Source organism: Salmo salar, chromosome ssa14, assembly GCF_905237065.1.
Source record: "Salmo salar chromosome ssa14, Ssal_v3.1, whole genome shotgun sequence".
Taxonomy (NCBI): domain Eukaryota; kingdom Metazoa; phylum Chordata; class Actinopteri; order Salmoniformes; family Salmonidae; genus Salmo; species Salmo salar.
In genome coordinates this window covers 61,280,263-61,301,387 of record NC_059455.1, presented here as the reverse complement: position 1 = coordinate 61,301,387, position 21,125 = coordinate 61,280,263, and the positions used below count along the sequence as shown (strand labels likewise).

Below are 21,125 nucleotides of genomic sequence, written 5' to 3'. Positions count from 1 at the left end.
CAAGGATTTCCGCCCCTGGAGTCAACATGGGCCAGCATCTGAAGAACGCTTTCAACACCTTTTACTGTAGAGTCCATGGTCCGACGAATTGAGGCCGTTCTGAGGGCAAAAGGGGATAAAACTCAATATTAGGAAGGTGTTCCTAATGTTTTCTACACTCAGTGATTAATGACTACAACCCACCCAATAGTAATGAGACATCAGATGTGATGTTAATTGAAATGCCAGGCATACAGTAGGTCCTCATGGCAAAGGGATGTTTTCAACTACGTAAATTCACAAAAGCAGGGACGAGCGGGGTATGGAAGCAACCGTTCCCCGTTGAAGGCAGTGAACGTCATTCCGTGAGTGACTATCAAAATCACTAAGAATAGTAGTGGGCACTAACATTTTAGTTTTAAAAATCCTGTATAGCAGTAAAAGAAGCTTGAGTGGCATGTTGGAAATGCATTGCCGCAATTGTTCTGCCAATACCGCGGAGTGACCTACCTTTTTAGTGCCTGCAACTGTAGTTATTATTATGCTTATCATCATCAATAATCAAGTCAGGCTAGTACTGCATAGTACATGATGAAATCCTGGCACTTGAGCAGAAGGTTGACTGACAGATCAGTTACTCAAGTCTTTACCTATAGTTAAGTACATCCCCCACTCTCTTTCTCTCTGTGTATCTGATTAATTGAGTGAATGCTGTCAGTTCCATCATGTACCCACGCCTCACCACCTTCCACCATGCAGATCAGGTGTCAACCTCAAGCCAAGCACTGCAGGGTGGGAATGTGCTTACAGAACATCTTGCAGGCTCAGCATGATCCGTTCAGACTGTGCACAGACTTGTGTAAGAGAGATTAACGGAACAGCGGGTAAAAGAGAAGACTTAATAATTGTTACCCCTCCACCTCCCTCCCTCTTCCTCTCCTGGGCCAGACTGTCGACTCAGCTCTGTCTGATCCAGCAGTAAACAGAGGTCTAACTTAAGGTAAACAAGAGATGAAAATACAAAAGACGAGGTGTGGCATCCAAAGCAGGATTCGACAGATAGATCGCTGGGTGGAGAAGTGCGATAGAGACTCGTAAAAATAATATAAGAAAAGAAAACATAACACTGTGCCAAGATTAATGCTACCTGGATGGGTAGTTTTCATTAATGTCATATACAGTTGAAGTCGGAAGTTTACATACACCTTAGCCAAATACATTTAAACTCAGTTTTTCCACATTTCCTGACATTTAATCCTAGTAAAAATTCCCTGTCTTAGGTCAGTTAGGATCACCGCTTTATTTTAAGAATGTGGAATGAATAATAGTAGAGAGAATAATTTATTTCAGCTTTTATTTCTTTCATCACATTCCCAGTGGGTCAGAAGTTTACACACACTCAATTAGTATTTGGTAACATTGCCTTTAAATTGTTTAACTTGGGTCAAACGTTTTGGGTAGCCTTCCACAAGCTTCCCACAATAAGTTGGGTGAATTTTGGCCCATTCCTCCTGACAGAGCTGGAGTAACTGAGTCAGGTTTGTAGGCTTCCTTGCTCGCACACGCCTTTTCAGTTCTGCCCACAAATGTTCTATAGGATTGAGGTTTTGTGATGGCCACTCTAATACCTTGACTTTGTTGTCCTTAAGCCATTTTGCCACAACTTTGGAAGTATGCTTGGGGTCATTGTCCATTTGGAAGACCCATTTGCAACCAAGCATTAACTTCCTGACTGATGTCTTGAGATGTTGCTTCAATATATCCACATAATTTTCCTGCCTCATGATGTCATCTATTTTGTGAAGTGCACCAGTCCCTCCTGCATTAAAGCACCACCACAACATGATGCTGCCTTCCCCGTGCTTCGCGGTCGGGATGATGTTCTTCGGCTTGCAAGCCTCCCTCTTTTTCTTCCAAACATAACGATGGTCAGTATGGACAAACAGTTAGATTTTTCTTCCACCAGACCAGAGGACAGTTCTGCAAAAAGTATGATCTTTGTCCCCATGTGCAGTTTCAAACCGTAGTCTGGCTTTTTTATGGTAGTTTTTGAGCAGTGGGCTTCTTCCTTGCTGAGCGGCCTTTCAGGTTATGTCGATATAGGACTCGTTTTACTGTGGATGTAGATACTTTTGTACCTGTTTCCTCCAGCATCTTCACAAGGTCCTTTTCTATTGTTCTGGGATTGATTTGCACTTTTCACACCAAAGTACGTTCATCTCTAGGAGACAGAACGCGTCTCCTTCCTGAGCGGTATGGCGGCTATGTGGTCCCATGGTGTTTATACTTGCGTACTATTGTTTGTATAGATGAACGTGGTACCTTCAGGCGTTTGGAAATTGCTCCCAAGGATGAACCAGACTTGTGGAGGTCTTCAATTTTTTTTCTGATGGCTTGGCTGATTTCTTTTGATTTTTCCATGATGTCACGCAAAGAGGCACTGAGTTTGAAGGTAGGCCATGAAATACATCCACAGTTACACCTCCAATTGACTTAAACAATGTCAATTAGCATATCAGAAGCTTCTACAGCCATGACATCCTTTTCTGGAATTTTCCAAGCTGTTTAAAGGCACAGTCAATTTTAATGTATTTAAACTTCTGACCCACTGGAATTGTGATACAGTGAATTATAAGTGAAATAATCTGTCTGTAAACAATTGTTGGAAAAGTTACTTGTGTCACGCACAAAGTAGATGTCCTAACCAACTTGCCAAAACTATAGTTTGTTAACAATACATTTGTGGATTGGTTGAAAAACAAGTTTGTAAACTTCCAACTTCAACTGTAACTCCAACTTGTGGGTCAGTCCCAAAGGTGAAGTTTACTGGTAGTATGCTTTATGAATCATGCCAGTCATGCCCTTTAGCATGGACTAGTGTTTTTTACAACCAAATCCTAGTCGCTAATGGAAAAAGCACACTCGACACAGAAACAGTCTGGATAATTGCCACGGTAACCAACACTCAATCACTTTTGACAAAAGGTCCCTGGCAACGGTGTGTCGTAAACAGACAGGTGAGGACACTACATGATGATCACTCTATTGTGGGACTGCTCACTCTGTCTCTCAGCAGTTTCAGTCAGGTTTTTCTACCCCCAAAGACACCACAGACACACGTGGTGCGTTTAATGACTGTACGAGTTGACTTAGGGCTTACATAACGCATCTGCAGCATCTATACGTTCTGCTCCAGAATGTTTCAACTGCAAAGGCATCTCGTCAAGCAAGCCACGATGTAAGAACGAAAGAGCACGAACCTGTGCCTTATCTTGAATTGCACGTTATTACATTATTTTATAGATGTTGGCACGACACCTTTGATACATTTGACAAGGTTTCAGTTTTTGTTCCAATGTTGGAATTTGTAATTGGTTATCACATTTCAAACATACATCTGCTTTTGGCCAATAAAAACAAATTAAAAGCCGATAAATAAAACTCGTGGCAACCAAAATGAGGAGATCGTTAATCATCATTTATCTTATTTATTCAAACACAACGATCACACACGTACAGCGTACAGAGCCTATTTTGAGCGGGATTTCTCCTGCAGCTCCTCAGCTGGTTGTTGCTGGAGTAAAACATGCATTTATCAACCCATTCATTGCGCAACAATTCTAAATAAAGTCCCGTGTTAAAAACAGTCTTGGTGCACGATTAAAAAGAGCTACTATTTTTATTTCTCAACTGGTAATTGATGCACACCTCCCATTCACCATTAAAGTTTAGGAAACAGGCTCTCAGCTCGTCACCCACCACTTTATAATGTGCGCTGGAGGCAGTATACATTATGAAAATATATTTAATTCTTTGAAACCTGAATGTTTTATTTCATATTATGAGGCGCATGTCCTACCTTGCTTCAAAGTAGCCTATAGGCAAAATCCGACCATGGAAGCCTGGAGGCAATTATTTTATAAAGACTTCATAGGCAGGGCGTGACTTTCAAGTTTGGAGAATCTTACAATTTGTCCTACCATTTCTACCATTCTGCATGCCAGTTGTGATTTTCATATGCGCATTTTCGTGGAGCAGTTTCATTTCAATAACTTTTTTTCCTCGCAGCAGGCCAGGTACTTCTATGCGTGCTCAGGTGCGCATGCTCCCTCAATATTATCAGGACAGGAACCAGACACGTGCTCATTGCTCACATGGAGCACTCCAAACAAAAGACAATGAAAAATTGACAGATCTCGTAAATTATGGTTATGAAATAAACCAAAACTTGTTTCTCACAAGTTTAGTAGGTTGTGAACTCTGCAAACAACGTTTCCACTCCGAGAATGAGAACGGTAAATGACTGTAATTAGTAAATGCATTACCAGCAATTTATGTAATCAAATCGCCTCACAAGTCCTCAACTGGCAGCTACATTAAATAGTACCCGCAAAACACCAGTCTCAACGTCAACAGTTTCTCAAACTAGACATTCTAATGTACTTGTTCTCTTGCTCAGTTGTGCACAGGGGTTGTCCCACTCCTCTTTCTATTCTGGTTAGAGCCAGTTTGTGCTGTTCTGTGAAGGTAGTAGTACACAGCATTGTACGAGATCTTCAGCTATTTGGCAATTTTTCGCATGGAATTTCTCAGAACAAAAATAAACTGATTCAGAAGAAAGTTATTTGTTTCTAGCCATTTTGATCCTGTAATCGAACTCACATTTGCTGATGCCAAATACTCAATTAGTCTAATTCTTTAATCAGAACAACAGTTTTCAGCTGTGCTAACATAATTGCAAAAGGGTTTTCTAATGATCAATTAGCCTTTTAAAATGATAAACTTGGATTAACTAACACAACATGCCATTGGAACACAGGAATGATGGTTACTGATAATGGGCCTCTATACGCTTATGTAGATATTCCATAAAAACTCTGCCGTTTCCAGCTACAATAGTCATTTACAACATTATCATTACTGTATTTCTGATCAATTTGATGTTATTTTAATTGGCAAAAACTGTGCTTTTCTTTCAAAAACAAGGACATTTCTAAATGACCCCAAACTTTTGAACGGTAGTATACGTATTCAGACCCTTTACTCAGTACTTTGTTGAAGCACCTTTGGCAGCATAGAGTCTTCTTGGGTATGACGCTACAAGCTTGGCACACTTGTATTTGGGGAGTTTCTCCCATTCTTCTCTGCAGATTTTCTACAAACCTTTTTTTCACTAATGCTGAGATGGTTAGGCATGCGCTGAAATAAAGTGAAACGCATAGTAAATCACTGCAAAGGATATTGTTAATTGTGTGGATGCACGCATGCACACACACACACAGACACACACACACACACACACACACACACACACACACACACACACACACACACACACACACACACACACACACACACACACACACACACACACACACACACACACACACACATACATACACACACAGTAGTTTGTTTTTGTCTGTCTCATACATCATTCCTCTCAAGGTGAAGTTCATGTTTGCATTCTCATGGAGTAATGGGACATGGGTAATTGCAAAAGGGGGTTGACAGGGTGGCTGGGGGTTGTGGATTTTACATTTCTGTAGTTTGGGTACTATTGCTGCAGTAGTTTAGATGTTTTGAGGTTTGGTATGTTAACTATTTAGAAGTTAAACATGACATACTGTAGAAGGTCTAGTGATGCACTGTTCCTTTTTGTTTTTCCATTTGACATTTTAGTCATTTAGTAGAAGCTCTTATACAGAGCAACTTACAGTTTGCACATTCATCTTAAAAGATAGCTAGGTAAGATAGCTATGTGCTATTTATAGTAGTTTGGTAAAGTAGGAAATTACTAAATAGCTGTTTTCTCTGTGTGTCTGCAGCTCACCAAGGAGAAAGAACATGGAAAGCTCAACCCTCGACCAGGAAAGGTGAGTCTCTGTCTGACTGTGAAACAACTACAGGAATCACCCATCTCTGTCCCTCATCTATCGTCTTTGTCCTACAGTAAAGGTCAATGTCCCATTGCAACTTTTTTTTAGATGTAATGAGGGATCTGCTCACCAACCAAGTTAGCCTTATCAAAAAAAAATGTTTGCCAGCTGTCTTGACTTGAACTATGGAGGTCTCCAAGGAGCAATAGTAACCACGTAACATCCTTAAACATGTTTTTTTTTAAAATGATGATAATTAAAAGGGAATTAATGGCTTCACACTTCAAAGTACCCCAGAGGGACAGTTGCCAAAGTCGAGTAATTAAGGATGAGAAGAGCATGGTAAAGCTGAGGAAATGAGATTAGTATGATTGTATTCTTATTCACTCAGCCAAACATCGTTCTCTATTTAGGCTGTTGAACATTTGAATATATCAATCAGATGTTACAATGCCTCCTAGTAGGAGGGGGGTGCAGGAATCAGGAGCAGGAGAGCAAGGAAGTTCCAGTGGCACAAAACGTTTAATATGGTAGTCCCGAACTCAATAATAACATGAGGGAAAAACACGCACAAAACGAAGTCGCCACACACAGGGAAACTCATTTCACACACGGAGGAGAAACCTCGACTCCTAAACAAAGTCTCGAAAAAAACGGTAACACTACCGAATGAAACGAAAACCCTGTGGTGCAGACACGCACCCCTAACATGGAACACATACAAACAATCACAAAGACTAAATCAACTAAATGAACACAGGTGTGAAAAAACAGACTGACACAAAACGAAAAGGAAAAATGGATCGGTGGCAGCTAGTAGGCCGGCGACGACGACCGCCGAGCGCCGCCCGAACAGGGAGAGGAGCCACCTTCGGTGGAAGTCGTGACATCAGAACTATGTGGAAGTGGAAATCACGTCTTCACAAAGAAAGACATTTTCTTTTTTCCAATGCACACTCAGTAGTTTGGAGAATATTACTAAAAGCCCAGTTCATTCACTATAGACCTAACATACTACAGAGCAGGGGTTCCCAACCTAAGGGTCGCAACCCCAGCATGGGGCTTCCAAAGCTTCCAGAGCTTGACTTGAGAAAAATAAATACATATTTGTGGTGTACTTGATGGGCATGTTTTCGTTTCATCGTTGGTAACAGTTTCAATCTCTTATTATTAGTCATCCATAATTATTTCCGCATTGGCAGAAGTTACGTCGGTGCCTTGCCAACGCCAGTGTTCTCCTCTCAACAACCCTGCTCTTAACCCTGCTCTCAATTACTGTGGTATTTCAACCCTGAGTGACACTAGCTAAATGCCTGCCTCATTTGCCTATTGCCATCAAGATGGAGATTATGAAACGAGCTAAATGTCAAGCTTGCTCCTGCATGCAACCAAATTGCTCCTCCCCCAACTGTACCATTCTATCTCAGCTCTGTCATGGCACCTACAGGCTTGCTTGACATTTAGGTCTGACAGTTTCTGATTACAGAGCATACCTGTGATACACAATAGCATACCTTACCTTACCTGAACTTGCATGTGGTTCACAACACAAAGCAGTGTGTCTAAGTTGCATCTCTGTCTTTTTGCTGTTTGCTGTTTCGATTGATGTTGAAAAGAGATGGATAGAGTTAGCCTGGTCATTAGATCTGTTTGTTCCTTTTAATGCATGGACAGAAGTGGGGGGGTTAACAAACGTGAGTGAAGGTGCAACCAAAAAATTACATCGTCATTGAAAAGGAAAAGGTGCAATGCTTGCTCACCATTAAAAACATATCATTTTATTTGAGCAACTATTAAAAGCTTGGCGTTTGAGCCTTCATTCCCTTTGATAGTGGCCTTCATCAGAACCTTTTTTAATGTACGTCAGATATTGGCTAAAGACGAGCTGATCTAGCGTCCTTGCTTGGATAGAGGATGGGCCATGGTACATGTACAGTATTAGTGTGCTGTTTCATTTGAGCATCTCTTATGAAATGGTGTTGTCTTTTCCAGATGTTCATCTTTGACCAGCCAGGGATGTGTGGCCAGAGGATGGAGGTGTGGAGTGATGTCGTTGATGCCACACCCTGGCAACTACAGGAGACCATCTCTATCAGGGTTGTCAGAGGAGGGTAAGTGTTCACACACAAAGTGCAATCGTCCCAGCCAATTCTATGAACTAAAGCCTGAACACCATGACCCTGGTGCACCACAGATCCTAATCCATAGAATTATGATGAAGATAGTTGCAGTATCATCTCAACCAAGTACCTAGTAGTAATGCACACTATAATCATTTCATTATTTCTGAGAGGGAATGGATATTAATACTAGGAAGTAGAGGCATGCAGTCCAACACCTGCACTGGGTGTGTGCACTGCAGAGTCTCTCAAGTCTCTTACAACCATCCCTTTCTCCGTGCTGCACGGAATTTCTTAGGAGCTCTCTGGAGAGGGATATTTGCGTATCTGTCTTCCTGTCTCTCTTTCTTGCTATAGTTTGCCTACTCTAAAATGTTTAAATATAAAACAGCCTCTCACAACCTATTACTGTACACTCTTAGAATAAGGTGCCATCCAGAACCTAAAAGGATTCTTCAACTTTAGCCCATAGGACAACCGTTTTTGGTTCCAGGTAGAACCCTTTTGTCTTTCATGTAGAACCCTTTCCACAGATGGTTCTACCTGGAACCAAAAAAGGGTTATTCTATGGGGGCAGCCGTAGGGTAGCATGGTGTAGGGTAGCATGGTGTCCAAAATGGGTCTGAACATGCTGACTCACCCATCCCTGGGGCTCCAGAACACTAAGCAGTGATGTGGTGCAACCCCCTTCTACCGCCAAGCCTCACTGAGACACAGCGGTGAATAATCATTAGGCTGCTTTCATTACCATCACACATCATCTGAAGGGTGACATCTGTCACTTGTTCATTCTGTCTCCATCTCTCTCTCTTTTTCTGTGTGTGTGAATGTTGACTTTTCAAAACTCTCAGTGTAGGATATGCAGCTAATGAGCCATGGCCGAATTGGCATGACATGATTATTATTTATGGTGATAATTATTATTTATCACGTGTGTGTGTGTGTGTGTGTGTGTGTGTGTGTGTGTGTGTGTGTGTGTGTGTGTGTGTGTGTGTGTGTGTGTGTGTGTGTGTGTGTGTGTGTGTGTGTGTGTGTGTGTGAGTGAACTTGTGGTTTTCGGAACTCTCAGTGCAGTACAGAACATGTGCCACCGGGTGGTTTGGATTTATATCACTAATGTCACGTTCGTTTGTAGAAACGAACCAAGGTGCAGCGTGGAGTAGCGTTCCACATCTATATTAGAAAGTGAAAACTTAACAAAATACAAAAACAATAAAGAATAAACGAAACGTGACGACAATGCAACTACACATAAACAATATCCCATAACCCACAGGTGCAAAAAATGCTACTTAAGTATGATCCCCAATTAGAGACAATGATAACCAGCTGCCTCTAATTGGGAATCATACAAAACACCAACATAGAAAAAAGAAACTAGAACCCCACATAGAAAATATAAACTAGACTAACCCCCCAGTCACGCCCTGACCTACTCTACCATAGAAAATAAAAGCTTTCTATGGTCAGGACATGACAACTAATACAAATGTTTGACTGAAAGAAGTCCAAATAACAAGCAAATGTTATTTGTCACTTATTCTGTGTCAACCCCCACTTTTGCAAAACTCTCCGTGGGATATGGTTTTGAAAGAATGAGAGGATTTTAGTTCCACGGATAAATTATTAGACTGTATTAGTGATTTAAATACTTGGATGGCTCACAACTTCCTCCAGCTAAATCAAGATAAGAACGAGATGCTTGTTGTTGGAGCCAAAGCACAGAGAGAATCTGGCCGCAAGTTTTAATTCACGGGCAATAAAGATAAAACACCAGATAAAAAACCTAGGTGTTATTATAGATTCTGAACTCAGTTTCAAATCATACATTAGGAACGTGACCAAAATAGTGTTTTACCACCTGAGGAACATTTCCAAGGTGCGGCTGTTTCTCTGTCAGGATGACACAGAGAGACTCATCCATGCTTTTATTACAAGCAGGCTTGACTACTGTAATGCTCTCCTGTCTGGTCTACCCAAGAAAGCCATTGGTCAACTGCAAAACATACAGAATGCTGCAGCACGGGTACTGACCAAGACCAAACGGAGAGCACACATTACACCGGTTTTAAGGTCTCTGCACTGGCTGCCTGTGAGTTTTATAATACATTTTAAGATTCTTCTATTAGTTTTTTAATCAATCCATGATTGTGCTTCCCAATACATGTCAGACATGCTTTGAAGTTAAGTATCCAGTAGGTCACTCAGGTCCTTTGGCACTGGCCTTTTAACTATCCCAAAGCCTAGGACCAAGAGGCAGCCTTTGGTTACAATGCCCCCAGCCGCTGGAATAGCCTGCCAGAGAACCTGTGGATTTTTTAAAAAAGAAATCTTAAAAAACACCTTTTTAGCTTTGCTTTTCATTTTTAGTCATTCAGTTTATTTATTTTTCTTTTTTTTTTCCTTCTGTAAAGCACATTGTGTTGCATTCCATGTCTGAAATGTGCTGTATAAATACAGTTTGATTTGATTTGACGAATCAACATCTTGTGAATACTTACATAACTGGATAGATATTTCTACTTTCACCCTTTCATATCTTGAATAGGGACACCAGTGCCATCCTCAGTGTGCTAGTGTCGAGCTCTACTAGTGTCTCCATCATTAGAGCAATGGCCAATCTATTCACCAGCTTTGCCTGTTTAACTCACTTTTAAAATAGGTCATGCATTGTTAAATGAATCTTGTTCAGACCACTGATCCTTACTGTTCATTACCCGGACTTGTTGTTAACCCCCGTCTTTCCATTTCTCTCTTCAGCTGGGTTTTGTACGAGAAGCCCAACTTCAAAGGGGAGAAGATCGCTCTGGACGAGGGGGACATAGAGCTCAGCTACCCCTTCGACCCCCCTGAGGAGGAAGAGGGACAACAACCGCAGAATGGAGAGGACAGCCAGAAGGAGGGAGGAGAAGAAGAAGTGGTGGCGGCCAAGCCGGCCAGGAGGTTCATCATAGGATCAGTACGAAGAGTAGTCAGGGTAAGAAGAAGAAGAAGAAGAAGTCACAGATGACCCTTTATGAGGACCCCTTACTATTATGATTATATGATTAGCACTAGATCAGTGCTTCTCAAAGTGTGGGATGCAACCAGGCAACTACTGAAGCCTAGGTTGTGGTTAGAAACATGGCTTTGTGTATTTGGTGGATCAGAAGAATTCCAAAGGCTTTAGGTGAGAGTTAAGTCAATCTGATTAGGTGTGGTTCAGTAGAACCGCTCATCTGTTGGTAGACTCAGGCACTCTTAAGGATTTCTGCCTCACAACGCTGTCCTCTCTGTTAGAGCCTGTATCACAATAGCGCTGCTCTGTGAGACTATAGCACCCTCTAGTGTCAAAGTACCATACCTGTCATTTCTCTCTGCCCCCGCAGGACTACAGTGTGCCAGAGATCAGTCTGTTCCCAGAGGAGAATGCCGAGGGGAAGAAGGTGATCTTCAGAGACACGTCAGATGACGCCAGGATATTTGGCTTCCCCATCAAAGCCAACTCCGTCATCATCAACGCTGGACTGTGAGTAACTGTAGTCAGCTCTGCCAACTGCTTCTTAGTAGGCCACGTTGGGCACAAGGATAAACATTTATGAAAGTAAGATGATACAATGTATTATTTGATCAAATAAAGCTTCAAATGTAATCCCTGGGGGAGTAGTGCTAAGCTGACATATGGAATTGTTTTAAGATGGTTGTACTATAGACCATTTGGCTATTTGATTTTGAATTTTAGGACCCCTTTAGGTATAAAAAAAATGATGGCAAAAAAGACAGTAAAAAAATATATCATAAGAAACAAAGGTTTGAAGTGTCTGTCCTAAATCAAGGAGATATAAGAAAGCTCCGGAAATATTTGTAGTTTTTTTTACACATATCTAACCCCTTTGTTGTGTAGGCACAAAACTACCTTCATACTTCCAATATTTTTTTACATCTGGTTACCTTCAGCAGAGTCCTGTGACACTTGTGGGGTCGTAGAGCAAAACGGAGAACACCGTGTTCATGAGAATCTCCCCTTTCCATAGTGGTCATAATAGTTTTTAGGTCGAACCGTTCTGACGCTACATACATTTCCATGAGAAGACCGATTTTCGGGATGTCTTATGATCTGACAAACACCGCTCTAGCCCTGCCATGTGGAAGTGCAACACTGGCGGATGCAGTGGATTTGAAATGCATCCAATGCCCAAAAAACGAGATCTCTAGCTTAAACTGGCGGATTTTGATGGGGAATTTTTTATGGAAGTTAGATTGACGCACCAGTGCGTCAGTCAACTCTAGGGGTTTAACGTTGTATTGGGTGAAAATAAGTTAAGCTCAATATTACAGTATATTGGCTATTTTATTGGTGTGATAGCATGGTTTTGGTGAGGTCTGTCTTCTGTAATGATATCTCTGTTCTGATTGGATTGACTCGCTTCTCTCTTCAGATGGCTGGTATATGCTCAGCCTTTTTTCCAGGGCATACCACGTGTTCTGGAGGTGGGGGGGTACCCCAACCCTGCAGCCTGGGGCGTGGAACAACCTTACGTGGGCTCCGTGCACCCTCTCAAAATCGTAAGATTGTAATAGACAAATTGTAGAGACTGACCACAGCTATAACAATGTACACCCCATAGAAATAGCTTTAGTATAATTAATGTATTGCATTCATAGGAAAGATCCATGAAATGACATTTCCCTAATGTTTTTATGACAGGGTGAACCAAGAGTGGAGAAACCTGGTGAGCCCAAGGTAAGAATGAACAAACAAACGAATGATTGAAGCTGATACCTCACTGTTAAAATGATTGGGTAACTTTCCATTGAATCTTACTCAGCCCCACTTGTGCCTGCTGTTTTTTCTTCCCAGCTGGTGCTCTATGAAAAGCCCTACTTCACTGGGAAGACAAGGACAATCTACACCAACATGAGAGACTTCATGACCAGGAAGGATAGACAGCAGACTGCCTTCATGTACAGCCCTGGATCCATCAAAGTAGAGGGAGGCTGGTGAGTAGATGAGTAGACTGTGTGTGCATATGCATGTGTGTGTGTGTGTGTGTGTGTGTGTGTGTGTGTGTGTGTGTGTGTGTGTGTGTGTGTGTGTGTGTGTGTGTGTGTGTGTGTGTGTGTGTGTGCATGCGTGTGTTACTTCATGTATCTTACCCTGTGTCTCCCTGTACTTCTAGCTGGGTGGGCTATGAGAAGGAGGGTTTCCGAGGCCACCAGTATCTGTTGGAGGAGGGAGAGTACCATGACTGGAGGGTGTGGGGGGGCTGCGATGCCGAGCTGCGCTCTGTCAGAGTCATACGAGCCGTGAGTGGGCCATACCATCACGTAACACCCCCATCTCTATCAGGCCCTTGTATCTTGTATCCAGCTGCTGCAGGAATGATCATGCCCTAAATGGCATATAAACTGAGTATACAAAATATTAAGAAGGCCTGCTCTTTCCAGGTGAAAGCTATGATTTCTTATTGATGTCACTTGTTAAATCCATTTCAATCAGTGTAGATGAAGGGGAAGAGACAGGTTAAAGAAGGATTTTTAAGCCTTGAGACAACTGAGACATGGATTGTGTGTGTGTGCTATCAGAGGGTGAGTGGGCAATCATTTTGAACAGAGTATGGTAGTAGGCGCCAGGCGCACCAGTTAGAGTGTGTCAAGAACTGCAATGCTGCAGGGGTTTTCACGCTCAACAGTTTCCCGTGTGTATAAAAAATGGTCCACCACCCAAAGGACATCCAGCCAACTTGACACAACTGTGGGAAGCATTGAAGTCAACATGGCCCAGCATCCCTGTGGAACGCTTTTGACACCTTGTAAAGTCCATGCCCTGACAAATTGAAGCTGTTCCAAGGGCAAAAGGGGGTGAAACGTAATATTAGGAAGGTGTTCCTAATGTCTGGTATACTCAGTGTATATCATATATACAGGTACAGTTGAAGTCGGAAGTTTACATACACCTTAGCCAAATACATTTCAACTCAGTTTTTCACAATTCCTGACATTTAATCCTAGTAAAAGTTCCCTGTCTTAGGTCAGTTCGGATCACCACTTTATTTTAAGAATGTGAAATGTCAGAATAATAGTAGAGAGAATAATTTATTTCAGCATTTATTTATTTCATCACATTCCCAGTGGGTCAGAAGTTTACATACACTCAATTAGTATTTGGTAGCATTGCCTTTAAATTATTTAACTTGGGTCAAACGTTTCAGGTAGCCATCCACAAGCTTCCCACAATAAGTTGGGTGAATTTTGGCCCATTCCTCCTGACAGAGCTGGTGTAACTGAGTCAGGTTTGTAGGCCTCCTTGCTTGCACACGCCTTTTAAGTTCTGCCCACACATTTTCTATTGGATTGAGGTCAGGGCTTTGTGATGCCCACTCCAATACCTTGACTTTGTTGTCCTTAAGCCATTTTGCCACAACTGTGGAAGTATGCTTGGGGTCATTGTCCATTTGGAAGACCCATTTGCGACCAAGCTTTAACATCCTGACTGATGTCTTGAGACGTTGCTTCAAAATATTCACATAATTTTCCTTCCTCATGATGCAATCTATTTTGTGAAGTGCACCAGTCCCTCCTACAGCAAAGCACCCCCACAACATGATGCTGCCACCCCAGTGCTTCACGGTTGGGTGAAATAATCTGTCTGTAAACAATTGTAGGAAAAATTGCTTGTGTCATGCACAAAGTAGATGTCCTCACCGACTTGCCAAAACTATAGTTTGTTAACAAGAAATTTGTGGAGTGGTTGAAAAACGAGTTTTAATGACTCCAACCTAAGTGTATGTAAACGTATGACTTCAACTGTAACTGCCAAAATAAAGCAAACATCCAACATACAGTGTCTTAATAGGCGTCGGGCCGCCACGAGCCAGAACAGCTTTTATGCACCTTGGCATAGATTCTACAAGTGTCTGGAACTCTGTTGGAGGGATTGTGGTGGAAAACGCTGTCTCAGGCGGCACTTCAGAATCTCCCATAAGTGTTCAAATGGGTTGAGATCTGGTGACGGTGACAGCCGTGGCACAGGGGATGTATTAGCTTTCAGATAGCTGCATTTTCGTAACGCAGACCATCCAAAAATCAGTGTTTTAAACCATTTCACCTACGTTTCATATTGAAAGTCAGTGTTTTTTGGCTTCAATAGAGTGACAAGGGGCGTGCAACACAAAATACATTAGTGCATCAGATGACAGCAAAAGTGCAACACTGTAAGGCTAGCAGCCACACATAAGTAAGTTAAATTACAATGAAAATGCAAGGTATTTTTTCCAAAAAACGATGAATGGCCATCATATTTCTAATGTTTATCATAGAAAGAAAGTAGCCAGCTGCATTTCCTAATGTTTGATGCTAACCTTGCGTTTAAACTTGCTACTGGAGAAAAACTACACCAGTTTAAAGTACAGTGGAAAAGTAGCCTACATATCACTCAGAGCACTGTATAGTGATCCAATGGAATATATAGTGGAGAAGTGCAACTATAGTACAATAATATCCCTTTAACATTCATGATTTGGAGGGAACCCTGACTGAAGCCGAGCATAATTTACAATAAAAAGCATTTTAGATCTGCGTTTACAAAACGCAGCAAGATATTTTTCTGCATTTCATCTTTCCTTTTCTGTATGAAAAACACAAATGCGACCCCTGTGGCATATGGTTTATATCATTTTCATGCTCATCAAACCATTCAGTGACCACTTGTGCCCTGTGAATGGGGACATTGTCTTCCTATGGGGGCATAGCCATGGTAGCCAAAATAATGGCCCGCCCAGCATTTTTATACATGACCCTAAGCATGATGGGATACTAATTGCTTAATTAACTCAGGAACCACACCTGGGAGGAAACACCTGCTTTCAATACACGTTGTATCCCTCATTTACTCAAGTGTTTCCATTATTTTGGCAGTTACATGTGTTACACACAGAAGACCCCGACAAAGGGATGTACTCAGGCTTTTGGTTTGCGGTTAAGGTTAAATATCTATAATTTATAATTCACTCAAAAACAAATGTAGTTCCATTGAACTAATCAGTGTGAAACACGTTTGACCAGGCATGGAACTAAAGGTAGCATCTTTAAGGGCAGTGGCACACAGTAGCTGGTCACATTCCTGTTGGTTAAGTTTAGGATGGAGCTGATCCTAGATCTGTGCCTAAAGACAACCCCTACCTGGAGCCACAGTATGTGACCTCTGACCACTCTGTCCCCTGTAGGACCTGACCGAGCCCATGTTGGTATTGTATGAGCAGCCTGACGTGGAGCAGGAGGTGGAGCAGGACAACACCTTTGAGGTGGCCGAGGCCATTCCTGACGTGGAGCTGTTTGGCTTCCGCACCACCACTCGCTCCATCCACGTCGTCAGTGGAGCGTGAGTACAAATGCTTGTGACGAGCAGCGTTATAGTCTAACATGGGTGTCATCTCGTGTTGAACAGTAATGACTGATATCATTTTAACTGTGTCTGAGGCCTGATAAGATAGTAAGAATATGATCATAACTAGAGCCAATATACAGTAGATATGGCTCTGATAATAACTTGATACTGGCTGATACATTGATAAGAATATGATCATATTTGACAATACCTTTATGGACATACATTACACATAAGTTCCCTCCAACAGTGAATGAAGGACGGTACGGAGTATTAGTGGAGGTTTGACGCTAAGGTCCACTGTTATCCTCCTCCTCCAGATGGATAGCCTACTCTCACGTGGACTTCTCTGGTGACCAGTATATCCTGGAGAAAGGTTTCTACAGTAACTCTGCTGACTGGGGCTCTTCAAACAACCGCATCTGCTCTGTCCAGCCCATCTTGCAGGTGAGTAGGTCGTCTAGAGACGCTTTTCTACAGAGTAGACAGTGGAGAGACGGAAACAGACAGGAAATGACCTGAAAGGAGAACACACACACTGTTCAGATGCTCCTTTATTGTTCATTTTGAAACGTATTCATCGCTGAGGAAAATTTGAAGGGATTGCTGATGTCAGACATCGTGATGTTTACTCAGTGCACCCGGTTCTCTTGTCTGTTTCAGGCTCCAAGTGAAAACCAGGGCAGCGTCAGAAGTGAGGTGAGACGACTTGTAGCATCGTGTGTATATCCTTCTGCAGTCACGCTCTCTCTTTTCACACTTCACTTGTACTATGTACTACAGTGAAAGTGACTGATTTGAACTCTCTTTCTTCCTTCGCTGCCCCTGTCTGTCTCAGGTGATGCTGTACACAGAGCCAGATTTCCAGGGGGAATGCCATGTGTGTGACAAGAACCAGGAGTCCCTCTCTGACAAGCTCATCGCCAAGTCCTGCAGAGTGGTGGGAGGAAGGTGGGACAGAACCAACATGCACTATATATATATATATATATATATATACCAAGTGTAGGAAAAATGTAGAATTAGGAGAGATGGAAGTATACACAGGCTTAATGGAGCCGTAGAGGGATGGTATGGAGTACTGCAGGTCCTAGAGATGAGCCAGCATATAATTATTACAGTTAAAGGGGAGTTCGCTGTACTGATGAGTGTGTGGCGTTAGTAAATTCGTTTTAAATGGGTTTTGCGTGTTCCTCTACGTTTCAGTTGGGTGGTGTATGAGGGCCGTGAGTATTCAGGGAACCTGTACATCCTGTCAGAAGGAGACTACCCCAACTTCACCAGCATGGGCTGTCCTCCGAACTGTGTCATACGCTCGCTGAAGACTGTCCCGCTGGTAAGACCAATCCTCATATACTGGTCACACTCATATAAACTGGCTTATTCACTGTCAAATTTTCCTTCACTTTTTCTGTCTGTCTCTCACTCTATAGCTTTCTCCGTTTTATTTTCAATCACTTAATGAATCAATTTGTTGTATTTAGCTTAACACCCTCAGCCGTCTCTCTTCCCCATACCATTACTCCTCCCAACTCCATACCCTGACCCACTGTAACACTGCTGCAGCCTATCCAACCTAGTGTGTGTGTGTGTGTGTGTGTGTGTGTGTGTGTGTGTGTGTGTGTGTGTGTGTGTGTGTGTGTGTGTGTGTGTGTGTGTGTGTGTGTGTGTGTGTGTGTGTGTGTGTGTGTGTGTGTGTGTGTGTGTGCGCGTGTTTATACAGGAGGGGTTGGAAGAAAAACAGAAGACACATTTCCATCCCATATGGACTAATAAAGTATATCTTAACACTGTCTCCCCCCTGTTTCCCCAGGTATTCTCAGTGCCCTCCGTCTCTCTGTTTGGTCTGGAGTGTTTGGAGGGCAGGGAGATCACAGTGGACACAGAAGTGGTCAATATGCTGGAGGAGGGCTACAACAACCATCTCCTCTCTGTCAGAGTCAACCGAGGCTGGTGAGTGTGTTTAAGTGTGTGCGTATGTATGTGCGTACGGGTATGCGTGTTTAAATGTGTGTGTCTGAGGGTTGACATTATGTGCTCTTGTGTTTCTGACCTGACAAAGATCCGTTCCAGATGGAAACGTTGTCAATAAAGCGGTGAATTGGGAGCTTTAACAGTGTGGGGGCCTTCTTGTTCTGTACTAGTATTCTTTATTAGCCCAGCACCTATGTTTTTAAGGATGTGCGTATGACCACAAACTTTTCCCTTGTGTCATTCTCTCTCCCTATACCTCACTTGCTCTCTTTGCAGCTGGGTGATGTGTGAGCACAGTAACTACAGGGGGCGCCAGTTCCTGTTAGAACCTATTGAAATCACCAACTGGCCCAAATTCAGTCAGCTTCTCACCATTGGCTCAATGTACCCAGTACGGCAGGTTAGAATCATTATGACTTCATTCACTTTGTTTGGGTTGGTTTATAATACAGTACTTCTACCCAATTCATGTTTACTCTTTTTATTACTCATATTTATATTTACTCATATATTATTTACATGTGCCCATTTCCATTTCCTGCAGAGGCGGCACTTCTTCCGCATCAAAAGCAAGGAGCGAGGTCACTTCCTGTCCATCCAGGGTGGCGTAGAGGAAATGAAGTCGGGACGCGTGGTTGTGACTGAGCAGGTGGAGGGCATGAGCGACATCTGGTTCTACCAGGAAGGCCTCATCAAGAACAAGGTATTACTCACTAGGAATAAAGTTCCTCAACTTGTTCATTCTCATGATCATTTTCTTTCACCTTACTGAGGAACCCCTGGGACTCCCCCTCGGACCCCATGAGTTAACTCATACATACATTGACAGCCCTAAAATGTTGAGAATCCGTTTTTTCCCCCATAGAAGTAAATATCAAGCATTTTTATATCTTCAGATGTTATTTCTCCTATTTATTTTACACTATATTTATCATGTTTTACAATTAATTTCCCACATATCCTATCCACATTGCTTAGATGTTTTGCTATTTGAGCACACCAGATTTCTCAATTACTTATGTCTCTTGCTCTCGTTCTCTAGTTGGCTCCTACTATGAGCCTGCAGGTGATGGGAAACGTGGAGGCGGGGGCGAAGGTGGTGCTGTGGTCAGAGACCCGGCAGCCTGTCCAGACCTGGTCAGCCCAGATGAGAGGCACCATCCCCAGCCTCACCTTCCCTGGCATGGTGTTAGACATCAAAGGTGAGACACTAGTCTAATTTTAGGAGTGAAATTATAAGAACTACACATACATGATTTGTACTTTCATGTAATACTATGACCACTCAGCACCTATTGAGTAAAATGTTTGGGGTAATTACCCCCCCCCCCCCCAATGTTTCATATGAGGCGATAGTACAGAATGTCACCTTTTATTTGAGGGTATTTTCAGCATACAATTGTATCATTCATTTATTGTATCTCTCAGGTGGCAAGCAGTACGATAGAGACCATGTGGTGATTTTACCAGAGAGTGAGGAGAGGCCTTGCCAACAGTGGGAGCTGGAGCTGCTGTAGCCTTCCAATAACCTTCCCTCAACCCGCACCCTTCACCCGCTCCTCCAATACAATACATTCCAATATCCCCAACCCTTCAGAACTCCTGATTTTCAGTCTGTGGAGATGGACATGGCCTTTAGGAAGCACCACAGACTTCACCTTGTGTCATCATGGTCAGGCACTCTCAAGAGGATCCCAGAACATCTTCATTGCAGTTAAAGGGTTTCTTTCATTCCGTGAAGAATCATATGAGGGTTATCATTTTTTGACTGAATGTGAGGAGAGCAGCATATGAATGACTCAACAACCAACAACCAGAGCCTTTGGATGTGGTCACCTGGAGAGGATGGGAAGGGTAGTGCTTCTTTTCCCCTCCCTTAAATGTGTGTATTTGGATTATTCTATTTACAGACATTCTACCCTCTCAGATTGTTCCTTGACAGATGGTATGACCCGGCTTAGCACACACAGTAGTGGACAGAACCATTCACTTGAACTCACCAATGATCATTGGGAAGGTCAAAGTTACATCTACTATATGATACATCATCTGTGGCTACTAGCAATATATTTAAGAGGCATTCATAAAGGAAGCCAAATCTATGCACATTATTTTCTGAATTGGCTTATTTCTGTATTTTTTTTAAATTTTGTTTGACTATGTAATTTACTACCTTTTGGGAAGACATTGGATGGGAAGTGTATTCTTTATGCTGTATAATACATACACAATACATATAATAATGTATGATGCAGTGCAATGACTCTGTGGGCTTTTATGCAGTTCCTCTCTAATGCTACAGTATGTTCTTCTATTTCACTATGGTCGATCTATTTTCATAGATATGAATCATACATTGCCAATCACTGTCAATATACAGGTTACTTTCTTATTTTTATATTTAACACCAAATGCCTTGCACCCCAATGCATTATTCTTTGATACCAAAAATAGAATGTGAAAAGAAATGAGTGGTTTTCAAATATTAAATAAAACTATCAAAAATGGAACTGTTGTTCAAATGTCTTGTTAATCTAAAATGTGTCTTTGTTCTTTCATGGATCTTCAATTGTAGCTAAGTTAGTATACTGTCATGTATTCCTTGGAGAAAGAAATGCTGGGACATCATGGGCTTTCACATGTTATTATAATGCAGACAGGTCAAAATTGAGGAGTGGTACTGTCTGACTATCATCTAGATTGGCTATCAGGATTCACACAGATATAATCTAGAAACACTGAGCAAGCTGTTCTGAACACCATGGTGATGTGTGTACAAGATACAGGACTGTTAAGAGTGAGACAAAA

The 21,125-nt window shown here is 42.1% G+C and overlaps 1 protein-coding gene across 1 annotated transcript in view; it reads left to right on the top strand.

The window, feature by feature from the left end:
* Positions 1 to 20,827, top strand: part of LOC106570042 (uncharacterized) — a 92,826-nt gene extending 71,999 nt beyond the window's left edge. Inside the window, exons 5-22 of the mRNA XM_014141968.2 lie at positions 5,808 to 5,855; positions 7,851 to 7,969; positions 10,739 to 10,955; positions 11,347 to 11,486; positions 12,397 to 12,523; positions 12,666 to 12,701; positions 12,819 to 12,958; positions 13,138 to 13,264; positions 16,183 to 16,337; positions 16,664 to 16,790; positions 17,007 to 17,042; positions 17,182 to 17,294; positions 17,550 to 17,679; positions 18,157 to 18,296; positions 18,594 to 18,717; positions 18,862 to 19,020; positions 19,360 to 19,519; positions 19,746 to 20,827. Coding sequence (XP_013997443.2) covers positions 5,808 to 5,855; positions 7,851 to 7,969; positions 10,739 to 10,955; positions 11,347 to 11,486; positions 12,397 to 12,523; positions 12,666 to 12,701; positions 12,819 to 12,958; positions 13,138 to 13,264; positions 16,183 to 16,337; positions 16,664 to 16,790; positions 17,007 to 17,042; positions 17,182 to 17,294; positions 17,550 to 17,679; positions 18,157 to 18,296; positions 18,594 to 18,717; positions 18,862 to 19,020; positions 19,360 to 19,519; positions 19,746 to 19,834 — 2,187 coding nt within the window. The 3' untranslated portion in view covers positions 19,835 to 20,827. The remainder of the gene's footprint in view (positions 1 to 5,807; positions 5,856 to 7,850; positions 7,970 to 10,738; positions 10,956 to 11,346; positions 11,487 to 12,396; positions 12,524 to 12,665; positions 12,702 to 12,818; positions 12,959 to 13,137; positions 13,265 to 16,182; positions 16,338 to 16,663; positions 16,791 to 17,006; positions 17,043 to 17,181; positions 17,295 to 17,549; positions 17,680 to 18,156; positions 18,297 to 18,593; positions 18,718 to 18,861; positions 19,021 to 19,359; positions 19,520 to 19,745) is intronic.
* The last annotated feature ends 298 nt before the right edge of the window (positions 20,828 to 21,125 follow it).